This window comes from Pygoscelis adeliae, unplaced genomic scaffold, assembly GCF_000699105.1.
Source record: "Pygoscelis adeliae isolate BGI_AS28 unplaced genomic scaffold, ASM69910v1 Scaffold218, whole genome shotgun sequence".
In the NCBI taxonomy this organism is placed as follows: Eukaryota; Metazoa; Chordata; class Aves; order Sphenisciformes; family Spheniscidae; genus Pygoscelis; species Pygoscelis adeliae.
In genome coordinates, this window is record NW_008825433.1 from 5,030,807 (window position 1) to 5,048,320 (window position 17,514).

The 17,514-nt window shown below is 35.6% G+C and overlaps 2 protein-coding genes across 2 annotated transcripts in view; one reads left to right on the top strand and one right to left on the bottom strand.

Moving 5' to 3' along the window:
• GLO1 (glyoxalase I) overlaps nucleotides 1-898 on the bottom strand; it is an 11,036-nt gene extending 10,138 nt beyond the window's left edge. Inside the window, exons 1-3 of the mRNA XM_009331122.1 lie at nucleotides 857-898; nucleotides 314-393; nucleotides 26-234 (exon numbers count right to left, since the gene is read on the bottom strand). Coding sequence (XP_009329397.1) covers nucleotides 26-234; nucleotides 314-393; nucleotides 857-898 — 331 coding nt within the window. The remainder of the gene's footprint in view (nucleotides 1-25; nucleotides 235-313; nucleotides 394-856) is intronic.
• A 1,794-nt stretch (nucleotides 899-2,692) lies between these two features.
• DNAH8 (dynein, axonemal, heavy chain 8) overlaps nucleotides 2,693-17,514 on the top strand; it is a 146,215-nt gene continuing 131,393 nt past the window's right edge. Inside the window, 10 exon segments of the mRNA XM_009331077.1 lie at nucleotides 2,693-2,764; nucleotides 3,435-3,569; nucleotides 7,160-7,244; nucleotides 8,055-8,203; nucleotides 9,576-9,765; nucleotides 10,136-10,299; nucleotides 11,288-11,464; nucleotides 11,801-11,914; nucleotides 14,308-14,415; nucleotides 16,190-16,291. Coding sequence (XP_009329352.1) covers nucleotides 3,549-3,569; nucleotides 7,160-7,244; nucleotides 8,055-8,203; nucleotides 9,576-9,765; nucleotides 10,136-10,299; nucleotides 11,288-11,464; nucleotides 11,801-11,914; nucleotides 14,308-14,415; nucleotides 16,190-16,291 — 1,110 coding nt within the window. The 5' untranslated portion in view covers nucleotides 2,693-2,764; nucleotides 3,435-3,548.

The following is a 17,514-nucleotide window of genomic DNA, read 5'->3' on the forward strand; positions in this document are numbered from 1 at the left end:
CCGCCGCGCCGTATAGACCCAGCACCGAGGCAGGAGGGCTGGCGCGGAGGAATCTCCTCGCGGCAGGCGTTGGAACCGCTTGCTCTGTCTTGTGAGGGGGCAACCGCCGTGGGTTGTGTGGTTGGGGGGGGCAGCTCCCCTCGCCCCGCGTTGTGAGGCATAGCAGCAGCCAGGTCGGTGAGGCTCTTTGCCTGCATGTCTCTGCCAAAGTGCCGGCTGAGGCACCTCAGCTTTCTAGAAGAGAGCCAGAAGTCGTTATCCTTCATGCTTTATGCTTGGGAATTCTCCGCTTTTCCTTCCTTCCTTCCCTCACCTCATCCTCCTACCTTCTAAGGCATGTGCAGACTCACTTTCCTTGCGCGAACAGGTCCGGTAGGCAAGGTTTAGGGCACCCTGGAAGGGAGGAAAGAAAGTTTTAATATAAAAGCACATCAGCTGTTACAACTAGGATAGGTAGACAGCTGGAGGTCATGCTGGTTTTTGAAAAGTGTGAAAATCTCAGCTGAGCCACCAGTCGTCTTCAGTATAGCTGTTTGGAGTCAGGGAGGATGCCAGTATACAATGTAGTCTTTGTTTTTAAGGAAAGCTGTGAGAACACCGCCTCTCTCATCTTGAGCTTTAGGGAATGGTATCAATTTCACTGTCGAACTGCAAGAGAACCAGTTAAAAGGCAAGGAAATTAACATCCAAGCTATTCCACCTGAAGGTCAAGGAGGAAAGTACCACTGCTAACCTTATAGATGACCAGCCCAGTCAGACAAACATGAAGGAAAAGGAAGGAATTAATTAATTTAGATTTTACATTTTTCTTTTTTTTTTGTGACTTTCCTAAGTTGTTTTTTCTTAGTATTTTTACTTTGAGAAAGAGACGAACATTTTCTATAACAGGTGATCGCATGCCAAAGTCCATAGAACAGTGGCCACTTTGCTAATCATGGGCAAAAATAAGGAGCTAGTAATGTAGCACCAGGTGTTGCCTTCCATGTCAGCCTTGCTTCTGATTTTCTATTTCCTGAATCAGGCAATAGTGTCTAAGAGAGTATAATACACAGTTACACACGTGGTTAGCTGCCCTAAGGCTTTGTAAAAACTACTGCATAGTCTTTGGTAGTTGTTTTAATTCTTATAGTAATAGTACTCTGAGTAGAGCAACAATTTCTGTGCTTTTATTTTTATCTGTTATCCTGGGTATGACCTTAATGACCTACCTTAACATTTGTTTTATAAAATATTTCTGCATTATAACATCCCTGTGAAACTGAACAAGCTGTTTTTAGAGGGAAAATTAGACACAAGATAAGGACTTGAGGTATAGCTCTACTGATGATTACAGTGCCTTAAGACTAGTTGCTCAATCCATGTGTAGATCTGAGGACACTGAATAAAACGTTTAATTTTATATATATATATTTATGAGTGTTAAGATCTACCAAATGGGATTGATGGCAGCCAGCATGTGCAAGTGGATGAGTATGCCCCATAACAGGAAAACATGGAGTGAGAGGATTTAGATGCTTCTTTGTAGTCCTGAATTATGGGCTTGGGATTCACAAACCAAACCTTTCCCAGGCTTATGTGCTAGTGGAGTAGAAAGGGGAAGAAAATGGAAGGGGCCACCTTTGCATACCAGCCTACTGCTTAGCAGTCAGCCATAAATATACTTTGTTTTGGGCCGTTTTAGAAATCCTCATCTAGTATGATTAACCTACTAGTCCTTGGCCACCAGGAGAGGGACTGAGAAATTCCTTTCTCCTGTTGAAGAATGGTATCCATTCCCTATGAACTGCAGCGTTCCAGGGTTTAGGCACAGAATTAAGAGAAAGTCTGACTGCTTCATCATGCTGAAGATATCTGATGCTAAATTAATTTTTTTCCACTGAAAAAATACTGCCCAACACCCTCCATCTTGCATTACTTCTGCAAACACACATGTTAAGAATATCATGCATGGCAGGGCATTTGTATAAAAATCGTGTAAGTGCTTATGTGAGCAATGCTTTAAGACGTGGTATGGAAGTGTATGCAAGGCTTTTGGTAAGGTCAGTTGCTGAGTATATGTGTATATTTTGCAAACTAAAATTTAAACATCATTTATATTCTAAACCATTTCTATTTCTCAGTAATCAGATATTCAGTGGAAGTATTAATATTTTTTAAAAATTATTTATATAGAAAGATGTTCAGTCCACAAAACATAAATGTATGATAAATTATTTTTAAAAAATCTTTCTGTAGTCATCTTCAGCTTGACATTTGTAACCTATCATAAAATGTATACACATATGTCTGTTATCTTAAGAACTTGAAGAGGACTTGATGAGACTATTAAATTTATATACATGGGAAGTCACTTTTGAGATGCTCTCATTTTTTATGTTTTTATTCCCTACCTTGCTCTTCCTTCTGGTCTTCTTGAAAAGGTAGACTTGAAAAATCTGGATTGTTAATAAACACAGTTTCTTTTTCAGATTTCAGAATGGAGGGGGTACGAAAAAATAATAAAGAAAGCTCAAACACTGGAGAAGACGCTGGGCCTGGTCTTGCTGCCACAAATAGTGCTGGGCCTAATCTCACTGCAGAGAGTTCTGTGCCTGCTCCTGTTACACCGGAAGATATTGTAGCCAGATCTATTTGCCATACTCGACAAATAGCAAGCTTTTCCTCTTCCCAAGAGTCTTTTTCTGTTGCAAGCCGAAGGTTGTCTAGGTTTTGCCGGGGCACTAGTGGAGTTTTGTCCTTGCAAGAAGTTTTAAAAGAAAAACAGGTTTAGTATTCAACCTTAGGTCTTGAAATAGATATCTGGTTCTTTTCTTAGATGATTAAATTCTGTTTATATTAATTATTTCTTTTTTCTTTTTCTTTCTTTTTTGCCTCTTTCCTTTTTGTTTATACTCAGTTCTTTTATTAAATTATTCCTGGTAGAAAGTGAGTGAGTCTTTGTTTTTAATGTTTGCAGTATTTTAACATTTTACCTTAAAGTAATAGAGGAAGGAAGCAGGAGATGCTAACTGAATAATTTACACTGAAGCAAAGCTGTACCCAGCTTAGTTCCTGCAAATATTTACCCACTCTAGATACTTTAGTTTTAAATTGATTTGTGACCTTTCTGTATTAATATAACAAATTGAAATATTGAATGTGAAAAATAAAACCAGTTCATATGGCACACAAATATTTTAAAATCTAGTGTAGTATATTTAATGTTTGCTTTTCCTTGACATATCCTCAGAGTTGACTTTCCATTTTGTAATAATTCTTAATAATTTGTTCTTCTGTTAGCCTCTGGAAATTTAGATATTTTTAAAGAGTAGGGCAGTTATGTAGTCTTATAATACAAGATTATACATTTCAGCATTAGTTGCAAGTTAAGTAGTAGGTCATTGTTGCGAACACTTTGTATATTTTTAGTTTGAAAGACATGTTTAATGTTTTAGGCTCGATACAAAGAAGCAAGAGAATATCGAAGAACAAAAGTTGATGCTTCATATAAATATGTATTTGAAGTTCTCAGTATCACGCTAGGTTTAGACTTAACAACTGTGGAAGAAATGATTTTGGATGCCCCTTCGGTGAGTCTGTTCTGTATGTTTGTTGATTTCAATTTTTAATCAAAATAGGTAGCAGATTGCCCCTTTGATATGAAGTGTTATCCATCATTTAGATTGTTTCTGCCAGAAAATGTGATTAATAAGGCACACAACTCATCTAAAATGATACCTGACTAAATCATTCAGCTTAGTTTCCTGGCAGATTTGCAAACATTCACAGGGTTTTTGATTGTGGCTTTTTCATCTTTCTTACCTCAAGGAAAATGTAATTACTGCAGTTATTTTGACCCAAGGGATTCTTGTCACATCCACCAGTTCCAACAAGTTTTATCCATCTCAGCCTGACATTATTATATTCTAAAGATAATAGTCTTTATTTGTTAAGCTAGTTCTCACTGAGATGCCAAAGATTCTGCAAAAATATGTGTAACTTCATAGGAACATTTTGAAAATTGGTTGTTATTTAGTAATAAAAGGGAAGATTAATCCTGTGCCATTTAATTAATGTAATTGCATTTGGAAAGACCCATTAAATAATTTCCAGTTTTGAGTGCTTTGTTTATTTTTGAATGTTTAAAAGATGGGATAAAGTGGGTTTGTAGAGTGAGTAGATCCCAAACCTGTGGAACTTCTGAAAGCTCAGACATTCTTTGTGTGTATTTAGTGTTGTGTCTTTCATAGTATTTCAAAGTGCTTGAACAAACAGGAGCAACCAGCTAAACTGTTCTTTTAGTAAAACTCAGGTATGGCTGTACGTAAAAGGATATGGCCCTTGCCTTCTCTGGTTGCATAATGGTATTTTTGTCTGTTAGAGAGATTTGACTTAGCATTCAAAACTCAGCCAGATACTGTCTCCTTTGAGCAAACAAATCAATTGTTAGAACTTGCGTTTGCAGCCCAGGCGGCCAATCGTACCCTGGGCTGCATCCAAAGAAGCGTGGCCAGCAGGTGGAGGGAGGTGATTCTGCCCCTCTACTCTGCTCTGGTGAGACCCCACCTGGAGTACTGTGTCCAGCTCTGGAGCCCTCAGCATCAGAAAGACACGGACCTGTTGGAGCGGGTCCAGAGGAGGGCCACAAAAATGATCAGGGGGCTGGAACACCTCTCCTGTGAAGAAAGGCTGAGAGAGTTGGGGTTGTTCAGCCTAGAGAAGAGAAGGCTTCGGGGAGGCCTTATTGCAGCCTATCAGTACTTAAAGGGGGCTTATAAAAAAGACGGTGGCAGACTTTTTAGCAGGGCCTGTTGTGACAGGACAAGGGGGAATGGCTTTAAACTAAAGGGGGGTAGATTTAGACTAGATATAAGGAAGAAATTTTTTACGCTGAGGGTGGTGAAACACTGGAAGAGGTTGCCCAGAGAGGTGGTGGATGCCCCATCCCTGGAAACATTGCTCTGAGCAACCTGATCTGGTTGAAGATGTCCCTGCCCATGGCAGGGGGGGGTGGACTAGATGACCTTTAGAGGTCCCTTCCAACCCAAACTATTCTATGATTCTATGAACTTCAGCTGTTCAGTTACAAGCCAAATTTAGTCCCAGTCCAAATTTGTTGTTTATTGTTTGTTTACTGATGTTTATATATCATAAAATGTACTTAAACAGTCCTGTTTTTTCTTATGCTTACGCAACATAGAGGTGCTTTAAGTGTTGTCAATCAACTAACATTTCCTTTTTTTACAGTTGCTAAATGGTATATAGTTTTAGATCATCCCGACTTCATGTAAAACTGCTGTTGCACACTGAGTTTGATTAATTCAGACACTTGAGAACCTCTGGGTTCTTAAGCCTTTTTTTTAAGTTTTGGTTTGGTTTGGGGATGGGGTTGCTGTCACCAGGACCATCTGAAAACTTTTTATGGTTGGAAATTTTTGACTTTCCAGTTTTAGTTTATTCATAAACAGTTTAGGCTGCTGGGGCTGTGTCAACGTTGTCCTTTAACAAATTGTCAGTTAGTAAATTCCCATATACATATCACGTCTTTGACCTCCATGAGTTAAGTTTTACCCTTTAAAGCATTAACCTGTATGTGTATTCATGCAGTGAGCATTTGTACCACATGGACTTGAACCAGAAGCTATTTGCAGAAGCAGTAAGCCAGAGTCTTACCTCCTGTGTAAAATCATACAAGTCCAAAAGTTACTGTTCGCCTTTGTCTTCCTCTCAAGTTGGAGTGCTTTTTGCAGTAGTGAATCTTTTTCTGACTTTTGTCATTGCCCTTTCAGTACTTTACCAATTTTTCTTTTGTTTCACTATTTTTGGGGATGAATTTTTCTGTATTTTCCTCAGTTTTAACCCTGTTATTCAGTAGTGCCTATTAACCAACATGAAAGCGCAGCATGCATTTCTAGAGCTGGCTTGCCTTTACCTCTTTTATTTTTGCACAATGTTGTCTTCTCAAAAGAGTGGGTTTAAATTCTGTCCACCTGTGTGTCACTCATTTACCTATCACCATTCTGATTCAGATTTTATATTTGTTTATTTTGGGTAAAAAATCATGCTTATAAGAAATATACCACATCTAGAGGTGCATGCTTTGTATTTGAACGGGTGATGCATCTCCAGACATACTTGCTAGCTAAATTTCTGAGTTTTTTTGACAGGGAGGAAACAGGAGGTCTCACTACCAAGGTTGAGCCCTTCCGTTGGACAGTTTGAATGCCCAGTCACATCTTGCTGAGTTAGTCATCCTTGCAGATAACTACAGAGACTGTGAAAGAAGTTGGATTTTGCCCAGATCAGTACCTTCTGATCTCCTCCAAACCTTCTTTCAGTGCTTTTCAGAGCTTTGTTCACTTCCTGCTAAATCACATATCCTGGTTTTACCAGGACACACAAATTGCCTAAGGCAGTTTGAAAATTCAGATTTTGGAAACCGTAGCTATAATTTCAGGCAAGTTCTTCAGAATGGTAATCCATACACAAACAGCATTTGTTTCAAAGCTTTGCATCCTTACTATCCAAAGCACATTGTATAGCATGACAAAGTCAAAATGGCCATCTAGAGACCCATAGTGTTTTAGGGTGGCCAGTTTATGGACAGGTACAGTAAGCTAATTTTGGGGCAGCATGGTCTCCCTCAGATGTGATCTCATTGTCCTTCCAGAGGTCACCAAAATCTTTGTCATCATGAAAAGGTTTTGGAGCCAATGTGGCCAATTCATGTCTCCAGAATAAAATCCTCATGTGTCATGCTACTCCTGTTTTACAAATGAATATTTTACATTTAGGGGTAGAGTAGCAATAACAGGGTATGTCAAGTCATGCAAATGTGCTGTGTATGTTTCTAAGTCTTTCATGGCCAGTTACTTCCAGTTGATACTTTAGACTTACAGATCTCTCTGAGTGACAGAATATCCTCCAGTGTCTCTGCATTACTGGACAAGACCATAAACATTTGATACACAATTATCAGGAGCCCGTGTGTGTAGGTTCAGTACTTGAAGGCAATACTTGAAATATCTATTCTTTTGTAACTCCTCACAATATTTGAGGATAAACATTACATGCCACCAAAACTTTAAATAGTGGCATGGTCAAATTATTTTTGCATGTCTTAAAGGCACATAAAAATTTAATATTTTGAGTAACAAGTATTCACTTTTTGATTTAACAGTTGGAAGCCTTTGACTCTTTTTTTGCCAAGGGAAGAAGTAAAACGTTGAGAGTTTTCTATCAAGAAGGAGAAGCACCAGGAATAGGTAAATTTTTAGCAATATTAATACAGGCAGACGTAATAATGCCTTCTATCGTTAATTTTGTTTAATGTTTCCCAGAATAAAATCTGGTTTTACTTGTTCATAATTTTGCAGTCTTTTGCTATAAGGACTGAAAATTCCTGTTTTAAATGCTTGCTTCAAGTCAAATTGTTTAGAAAAAATTCAGTCTTAAACTTCTCTTAAAGTGGTTGCAACTCTTTCTTAAAGGAGTTATGCCCCCAGTTCATTAGAAAGTACTTTTAGAAAACCTGTCTGAATTTGCATTTATTATAAATATTTGAAAATTTTCAGTTTCCACATGCTCAGTAGAGAATTAGAATTTAATGTCTAAAATCCCTAATGATCCTCTAAGCACTGAACACGCTGTTCCCTTACCTATTTATGTGAAACAATCAAATTGCATAGGATTATGTCTACAGAGGACCTGAGGATATCTCATATTCTCTATTTTCTTACTTAGGCATGACATCTTGTTTCATAGTGTGAATGCGAATAAACAAAGTACCTCAGTCACCAGCAAATTAACCCAGAATGATGGGCCTGAGCAAATTCCCTTTTCAGTGCAGCACAGTGTGCCAAAATTGCTTTTGAAAGACATGTGTTACGTGTTTGGTGTAGATTTTTAATTGTGTGGTTAAGTACAGCCAAGGATTCTGCCATTTTTGCTTCTCTTACACACAAGAGAAGAAAATAAATTATTTCAATGTTGAATTTTATTTCACTATATTAATTTTAAGCATTTTATAATAACCTTACTTTTAAAAATAGTGACACCTATGAAATTCTTTTCAGAATGTGGTCGGACAATTCCAGGAGTTGTAAAAGGAAGTAAAATGATGCGATTTTATGTGGACAATACACCAGACAAATTCGTAGGACTATGCTTATTTTTCGTTCGTTGTAAGAATGACAGCCCTATAAGTGCAAAAACTATACATGAGGTATTCTCTCATATATTTTAAAAACTAAAAACTCTAAAAGTAGCTATTTTTGTTTCATTATTTGTTTCACTATTGTCACATAACTGAAGTTACTGGTAACTGTGTTTTTTGAATGTTAAGCTATATCATGCTCCTTGCTCTCCTTTTTGGGTAGACAATGAATAGCAGTACTACTTCAGCAAATACTCAGGATATCTTGTGAATTCAGTGTCTTACAGGACTCTTGTTAAAGAAGTCAGCATTTAGATTAATTTCTCATTCTCCTTGCTGTTTCTGAAGAGGTTAAAGCCACTAAGTACATTTTAGGAAATCTCTAAACTAGAAAGACTCACTGAGAAGACTTCATTGCAAATACCAGGAGAAGAAAAGTTTACTCATACCTTTCTCTTTTATGTATCTTTGAATGCATGAAATACACTTTTATCCTACGTAAATTATGTAGCATGAGTTCTTCTGCTTTACAACTATATAAGACAAATTATTAGATAAGTGTGGGCTTCATTCTCCTTTATAGCTACATATCTTAATACTTGGGCAGTGCTCAAGGGACAGTAAATTGATAAGAATCAGTCCTATATATGTATCTTCTAATTAATATGATTTCAAATTCTTCAGATAGAAAATCCATTATTAATTTATGTACTTCATATTATATATTTAAAATGTTTTACTCCTTTTGAGAGCTGAGAAGGTGAAGGAGGAAAAGCACTATTAGAAGTAAGATACAAGATCTGTCTTTATCAAGAGTCAATATTGGTCATAAATATTACTTTTGCGTCAAATTCCTTACTGAAGTGATGAGAAAAGGAAATTTATGTTCTAGGAAGTTTGTTACGTGAATATTTGCTGATTTGAGGGACATTTAAAATATTGGAATATTGAAAATAGAACTTGTAAAGTTTAGTTTTGGAGAATAGACAAAAATTTCATCTGATCCAAAGTAATATACAGTCCATCAGATAATTGCTTCTAATATAACTTCAGATACAGACATTCAGAACATTTTTGCTACTTGCATTTCATTACTTAGTACCTAATTGTAGATGGGGACATTTAGAATATTCTTAATTGCTATGTAATATCTAAAAAATTTCCAAACTTTCTGTATGATAGGGAAATAACTGAAATTACAAAAATATAATCTGGCAGCCTTTTAAAACTGTATTAAATCATTATTGACTTCCCTTTTTTCTTGAACACAGTATCTTATGTTCACATTGTAGGTATCAGTATTTTGTAAAGATTTTGTCTCCTTAAATTAAAGTTTTCATTGGCAAATTAGAGTGCCTTTATAAAAAAAATACACTGATTTTATAATACTGTTTCCAGTCTAAGGTACTGCATTACTGACAATCATTCTGTTACAATGCAGGATATATTCTTTGGTGTTTTGGATGCCACTGAAGGACTCCTGCATGGTGTCAGGAATATGATAGAAAAGATTTTTCTCCCTGCTATCCTCGCAACAAATAATTGGGGTGCTTTAAGTCAGACCAAACAAGATACAAAAGACAAACAGAATTTCGTGGAAGCAATTAACAGATACCTTTCATTTTTAGAAGGTAAGCATTGCATTTAGGAAACAATCAAAGTAAAGGAATTCTACTTAAGAATTTCCGTTTAAAGGCAGTAGCACATAGGTAAGGAACTTCTCCCGTTCTGCAAGGAAAAATAAAATGATCAATTACTTGCATAACAAATGCATGGGTAGATTATTTACTTAAGAAAATTCTCTAGTGATATGTTACTTTTAAGGAGGAACACTGGATTTAAAATAAGAATTTTCTGGTTTATGCGAGTGCAGTAAAATGGCTATTATATTGAAACAACATTGCAGACATATATTCCCAAATTTAAATTGCTTATACTGGTAGAAATTAATTTCAGAGTCTTAATTGGTTCTGCATTGTAATAGCTTTTTTTTTTTTTCAGGGGCTATAATAAGCACTGAAGGAACTGTTGAGTTGAAAAAAATAGATTACATTAATTTTTCTAAACTCCAGTCCTTTGAGAAAGTAACTGCAGCAGCTGATAATCCTGATATGGTTCACCAGCTAGAGGAAGTACTTATGATATGGTATAGACAAATTGAACGGGTAAGTTGTTGTTTTAACATATCAATTCAGCATGAATATGGATAGATATTTATAAATGATACGAGACTTGCCTGAAGTTAGTTGAAGGCTTCAGCTGCATCTCCACCTGAGTAAGACAAGCACTTCACTTCTATGCACAAGTGAAGTTAAGTAGGTAGTCCTTATCCCTAGAAACTTACAGTCTAGCAAGAATAAGAGTTTCTGAACAGTTAATACACAAATAGTAAGAAGGAGAGGACAGAAGGATGCAGGAGTAATAACACTGGCGAGGACCGGATATATATACACAGTTAGGTATACTCTATACATTACCTGTTAAGTTTCTGCTGCCAGTCATGGTATGAGATACTACTCTTAGAAAGATCTTTGACCAAGCCCATTAGGGTATTTTTTATCCTGTGTAAGTCTTAGATGGTAAGGTCTCAGTTATCCAAGAAATTAGTGTCTGAGACTTCCGTGATAAAGCACAGAACCCTTTGTCAAAATACAGAATCTGTGTAGACTGGGACATATTCTACTTATAAGGGCATACTATGTTTAGTGTGTTTAGCTCACAAGAATAAAAATGTAAAAGACGTAAAAATAGCTGACTGCACATTTATCAACATACAAATGAGTACATTTATGACTTTATGTATGATATTTAATGTTTTTATTAAAATAGTTCTTCAAGTTTTTTACAAGTGAATTTACATTTGGTGCATTTCAATCCGTAGATTCTGATTAAAGAAAAAAATACGGATATATGCTGAGATTCACCCAGTTTATGACAGCAGTTGAACATATGTATTAATTGCCTTCATTTCAGTTTAAGAATATGATTAAGTGCAATTCAGACTTAGGATGCTTTTCCAAATCAGAACCATTTTCATGTGTCAATAACTACGAGTTTTAAGTTAGTATCCTCAAAGTGTTTCTTCTCTTCTTCTTTATAATGATTTGTCTATTCTCTATAGTAGACGTTTGGTTTTTTTCAAATTGGTTGCAGGTGCTGATTGAGAGTAAGCAGATGAGGAAAGAAGCTGATGATTCAGGTCCACTGACTGAACTAGAGCACTGGAAATGTATGTCTGCTAAATTTAATTTTATTATCGAGCAGATCAAAGGACCAAACTGCAAAGCTGTCATTAATGTTCTGAACGTTGGACATTCTAAACTACTAAGGGTAATTCTTTTTTTCTTTTTTATGTTGTTTTTCACTATAGTAGACAAAGCTTGCGATATTTATTTTGTTTCATTGCATCTAAGAGAGATTTCCTGAGGAGAATTAAGAGAGGAAAATTTAGGTATGGTGCTGGTGTGCTTAATGTATTAAGAGAAAGAACAAGACATTTTTAGAGATACAGACAAAAATTATCATAAATGAAAATAACTTTTATTGCCTGCTTTGGCAGTGCCTTTTAAAAATTAGTTTACCAAGGCTTACTTCTGGCAAATCAGTGCAAGTTAAAGAAATAGTTCATTATGTATGAAGTTTTTTATAGGACTGTTTTCCCTCTAGATGTGGCAAGAGTTAAATGCCAAAATCACAGATGCAGCAAATGAATCGAAAGATAATGTGAAACACTTATCCACACTTGAAAAAGTTTGTCAGCCACTTTATAACTATGATCTTGTAAGTATGCCTTTCATCATTCTTTAAGCATAGTTTAGGTGTTAACATAGAATGCCCAGAGCAAAGGAAATCTTTGTATTTGCTTAAAAGTAAATTCTTCTGATATTTTTTCTAAATGCCTGTCAAGCTAAATATTAAAGCATTATAGTTTGTTATATATGACATAAAATATGATATTTTAAAATATGTATTTTATCAATAAACATAAATACATAAGTCAGTCCTGCTGCCAATATTATTTTTAAAATGAGCTAAAACAGGTATTTTATAATACAAGAATCTCAAAATATCTTTCATTGAAAATTCCATATGTGTCAATGAATAATCACACAGCTGTAACCAAAGTACCAAAATTTCAGTTATACAGAGAATAATGAAACCTAATGAGGTCCTAAATGGGTAAAATAATGTTTTGATATTGAAAACAGTATTAGCTGCTTCTATTTGCAGAAGTACCAGCTAGTCAGAATTTAAATAATTGGTTGTCCGTGTACACTATTCAGCCCTAGCTCAAGATACCAGTTATTAGGTATATTAACTATTAATTATTATAGCAAGTATATGTTTCTGATGATTGTTGCAGAATAGGATGGAAGGAGGAAATACCATAGGAAAAAATGCTTGTTCTGCTTTGGTTTTTAGTCCTCCTTGTTTTGGTCCTACCTGCTTCCTGTCCTCTGTCAGGAAGCGTTGCATTTCTTTTGAATTTCTGGCAGCTTAGGATTCTACTTCAAAGTTTTAACTGAGGGGAAGCAAAAAGGCTGTGATAATATATGACATAGAGCTGATACTGCATGGAGTAGTAGAAGAGAGGAGTATGATAAACAGCATTACTGAGAAGCTGGTTATCTTCAGCTCTTCAGAGTATCACTAGAGGGTGCCAGGTACCAGGCCATAATGATGAGCTGCTTCATAAGAGTTATTAAGATAAAATTCTTTTTATCTTAAACACAGACAGACATTTAAAGAGTTCATAATTTTACTAATACAGGATAGTTAACTATAGTTCTTTGTTTAATCTGGAACAATTTGGATACATCTGAATTTCTGTTTCATCTCTTAGAACATTGTTCCAGAGATCAAGATAATTTAGGTAGGATTTTCTGTGGTATTCAACTTAAAAATAATGGCATCCAGGTTAAATACATCCTGTTTTTAAAAGAACTACTTTCTGGATTGAGCTGAATTTAATATCTGATGTTGCAAAGTGTTTTAAATATTAGTGGATCAGGAATGGAGTACATGCAGATTTAATATGATATTTAGTGTATGCCTAAAATACGGCATTTAGTGTACGCACTGTCACACATAGTCACATTTATAGCTGAAGTGGGTTACTATATGAAAAATTAGACTGGGCGTTTAACTCGGGGCTTTGAATCAGAGAAATCTCTATACAGTCCAGTATTCAGGGTTTTATTTTTTGTCAAGGATTAAAAAAGAAAACCAGTAGACTCAGAATCTCCTGATTCCATTTTGGGGGGTGGGGCGGTGATGATGAACAACATGTTGTCACTGAGGGTTGTTTTTGTACCATATAGCCTTTCTTTCACACTCTATTGCCAAATGCAAATGCCTGCTATGTCTATCCACAATATTAGTGTGTTTAGTTTGAGTTTGCAGCCCAAAGTTAATTCCAGGAGCTTGGCTTCTCTGTTGAGGGGTGACAGTCAAAATTACTTTTTCTTGATGTTCTGAATTGCAGCTCTGATAAGTCCCTGATAATGTTAATGAATTATCATTTTTTACCTTTTTTTCTCTTTTTTCCCCAAATACTTTGGAAGTGATTGAATTACAGAATACTTGTAATACCACAGTTTGATTTTAATGATATGAACAATGATTTCATGAAATGTGTGAAAGATTTAGATGTTTCATATGATGATTGAATGAATTAGGCACTCATTAATGAAATGAGTTTTGTGAAATGTCTGGATGAAACATTTTATGTCATGATTGTTATCACAATGTAATTGCATAGAGTATATTTAACAGCTGTACCTGACAGAAAACAAAAGCGTTAATCGCAGACAACCACTGTCAGCTGCCAGAAGAATACTTCCTTTTGCGCCAAAAAATGCAGCCTGTACTTTTTGAATCAGTGTTTGATTTTGATCATCAAAATAGCATATTAAAATATTCATATTAATATCTTTAATCTGATTTATCACCAAATCATCTAAGAGTTTTATTGTTTTTATTAGTTGAGGTTTAAAAATTTATTGAGTGTGATTAGCTTTTTTTTTACAAGAAACCTTTTGGTAAGATGCCATGGCATTTTGAAGATTGGTTCATGTAATTTAGGGAAAAATGTAATTTAGAAGTTGTCAATAGAATAGAAATATAGTTGCTAAGAATAGAAAGTAAAATTTTTCTCAAAACTCTGCTTTAAGGTATCAATGACACATGGAATACCGAACTTGATAAATGCTATACGAATGATTCACAGTGTTTCAAGATATTATAATACTTCTGAGAGAATGACATCATTGCTTATAAAGGTAAATATATTAAGTATAATATTCATTATAAAAATTATGTGATTTTTCAGAAAAAAACCTCATTTTGTTTAAATCAGCAGGAGATTTGTTAAAAACTGATAATAAATAGTGGGTGTCTGCACGGGAAAGGAAGAGAAGTCCGTTGATCAGGAGAGGATTGAACTTGGATTAGAGACTTGTCTTCTGGAAGGAACTTTGTTTTATTCTTCGTTCAGCATTTTTCTTATCTTCTTGTTGATCTCCTGATCTGAATTAATCTGCTCAGTTGTTTCCTAAATCACTGAATCCACAAAGATTCTTTTATTATCAGCTTTGAAGACCTAATTAGGCAGATGGCCATCAGTCTAACTAGGCTATTCCTCCAAAACATATGAAAGACAAAAGGTTCCTGTTTTCGTAAGCAAGTCATAGTTGAAAAGTTAATTGAATCTCAGGTCATAAACTTTGCTTCCTTAAACAGAAAATTAAGACAAGCTAGGTAATTATACCAATGTCTTTTGCAGAATCCAGGTATTCACTGCAGGAAAAGATGGTTTGTGTAATGGTTTTAGAACAAAGAAATCCTTCATAACTGAAATACGCACTTCCAGTAAACATATAGGGCAAATTCATAGTAAAGCCTCATTATACCACTGTCTTTTTTTTTTTTTTTTTAGAACACCCCAGGTTTTAGTGTAAAGCTTTGTTACAATTCAATTTGAACTAGGATATTAAGAAATATGTGCTTTTTTGAGGTTATATTTATGCATGAAGGGGGCTGTTTTCCATACATCAGATGTTAGGTATAGATTATGCAGCAATGTTTATATTGCCTATTGTATAATTGGGTTTTATATGTTTGTGTGTTCACACTTGCTAGTGTCTATTATTTAATCGTCTAAGGGATTGAGCATTTCAGTACAGAGGCTAATAACAGACTGGTTACATGAAGCTGTGCTAAGAAATAGTAAGGAGAAAGCTCTATTTTAATCCAGTGGCTTAAGGTCCCCCTTACTGTTTGCTTCCATTTAAAGATCATCAGAGGTGACACTGGAGGTCCTGTCTACAACTTCACCAGTCATTGTATTACAGTGTGAGGCTGCCTTTGTTGCAGCAGTTTTCAGTCTTTATTCAGTTAGGGCTTCTTAAGACCTGCTTACAGTACTCTCATGTGTTGGGAGAACTGTTTTGAATTGTTCACATTATTTAGTAGACCAAAAAGGTTATCTGCCTGTAGCTGTTCTCTGAGATGTGTTTTCTATATCTGCATTCACTCTTGTACTCCTCTCTCTCTTTCTGTCATTACAAACTTTGGATTTTTGTGGTTGAGAAGTAGAAGAAGGTTCTCTCTTTTTCATAGCCATGGGAGACCAAGGTAAAGACATACTGCTAGGACACAAAATTCTTTAATGGCAATTTTTAAATAAGGATGCGCACACTACAAAGGGTAAAGATGACAATGAAAGTGAAGAATATTTAGAGTTAAATAACTTCTCTTTGTTCTTTAGTTATGGTTGGTGACATTCTGTGTTTAAGCATATGTATTGCTGGACTTATAGTACTTACAAATACTTCCTGGGACTTAAATACACTTCTGGGAGTGTTTTAAGACTTTTTATAGGGTGTTTGTCATATATATTACATATATTATTTAGCCACTATTATTCCCACAGGTGAAATTTATCTGAACTCTGATAGTACTAATACATGCATGTGAGAATTTTGTTAGATTTTGCAAAACAAGCAAATTTCCTTATAAGCTTGAGACCTACTTGTTTTCATTTGTCTGCACTAGGTTACAAATCAAATGGTCACGACATGTAGAGCATATATTACAGATGGTGGCTTGTCTCGTGTCTGGGAACAGGAGACATCAACAGTCATTGGAAAAATTAAGGTATTTTGCTATTTTATTATTTACCTGTCAAACCTATTGATTACCTATTGATATGCACAAGGAGGTCCATATCAATATGCATCAAGTACTTCACACCTCTTTAGTGTTTTATTTCATGATGCTTTGAGTGTTTTCCCGTTTCTTAGCCCACTGGCATTTGTTGAAATTAGAATGGCCTGGTCTTTATCAGGGTGGTCCGTCACTGACCTTGGAATTGGCATCTTCACTATATGTGCGACCAAGGAATTTTGTCATCCTGCATAATCCACATTCTTCCCTCCTGAGGATATCTGACATGGTACCATCTTCCTCTACCGTGGGGAACCTGGTATTTGAATAGACCCCCACTTTGTTACAGTAGCTCCTTCCAATACTAGATTTCCTTGGCACACCACGAAAGTTCAGTGCTAAGAGAGTCTTCCTCTTCCTCAGCTGATGGTGACCTATTAAGAACAAATTAAGCACATGCAATATGCTATGGCAAAATATGTCCAGCTTGGGGTTACTGGTTGCCAATACTGACTTCATTTCCATCTTCTCCTTTATCAGACCTCAGCTACTGACTTCCTATCTTACTCAGAAAGGCATAGGATTTCATAGTCCTTTAAAAATTAAGTCCAGAGGTACAAAAGAAAATGTATTGAATGTATCTCTCCTGACCTGACAGGATATGATTCTAATAATTCATGTATTTCATTGAGGTCATCTTGTGGCTGTTCTACAGCTGACAAGCCCTCATTATTCTATGAAAGAAATATAAGCCCAGTTTCTAATCATGGTGATCAGTCTTCGTTCTAGTATCTGTATATTCTTGGAGATCCAAACATTCCTTTCAATGAGGACCTTTTTTCATTTCCTGTGATTTATAGCCAATTGTTACATATACACATATATTCAGACAGTCTGGTGACTGCCAATATAATGTGATAAAATCTGCTTTCTGTTTTCCAAGAAATAACAGAAGATTTTGTATTCCAATGATTATAGACTTTACATTTCTCACCAGTCATTATTTTTACATCTGATAAGGTCTTAGTATTTTAAGTAAATAATCGACTGAGAAAGATGGATTATTCTCCAGTCTCACTTTAACTCAGACTTGTCAACATACATTAATTTTTATAACCAATTTCCTTTAACTCCCCTGGGAGTTCCAAACGGACTACCCTGTTATGCCAAATTCCGTCCTTATGCAGAGGACAGTCTGACCATTCTTAAGTAAG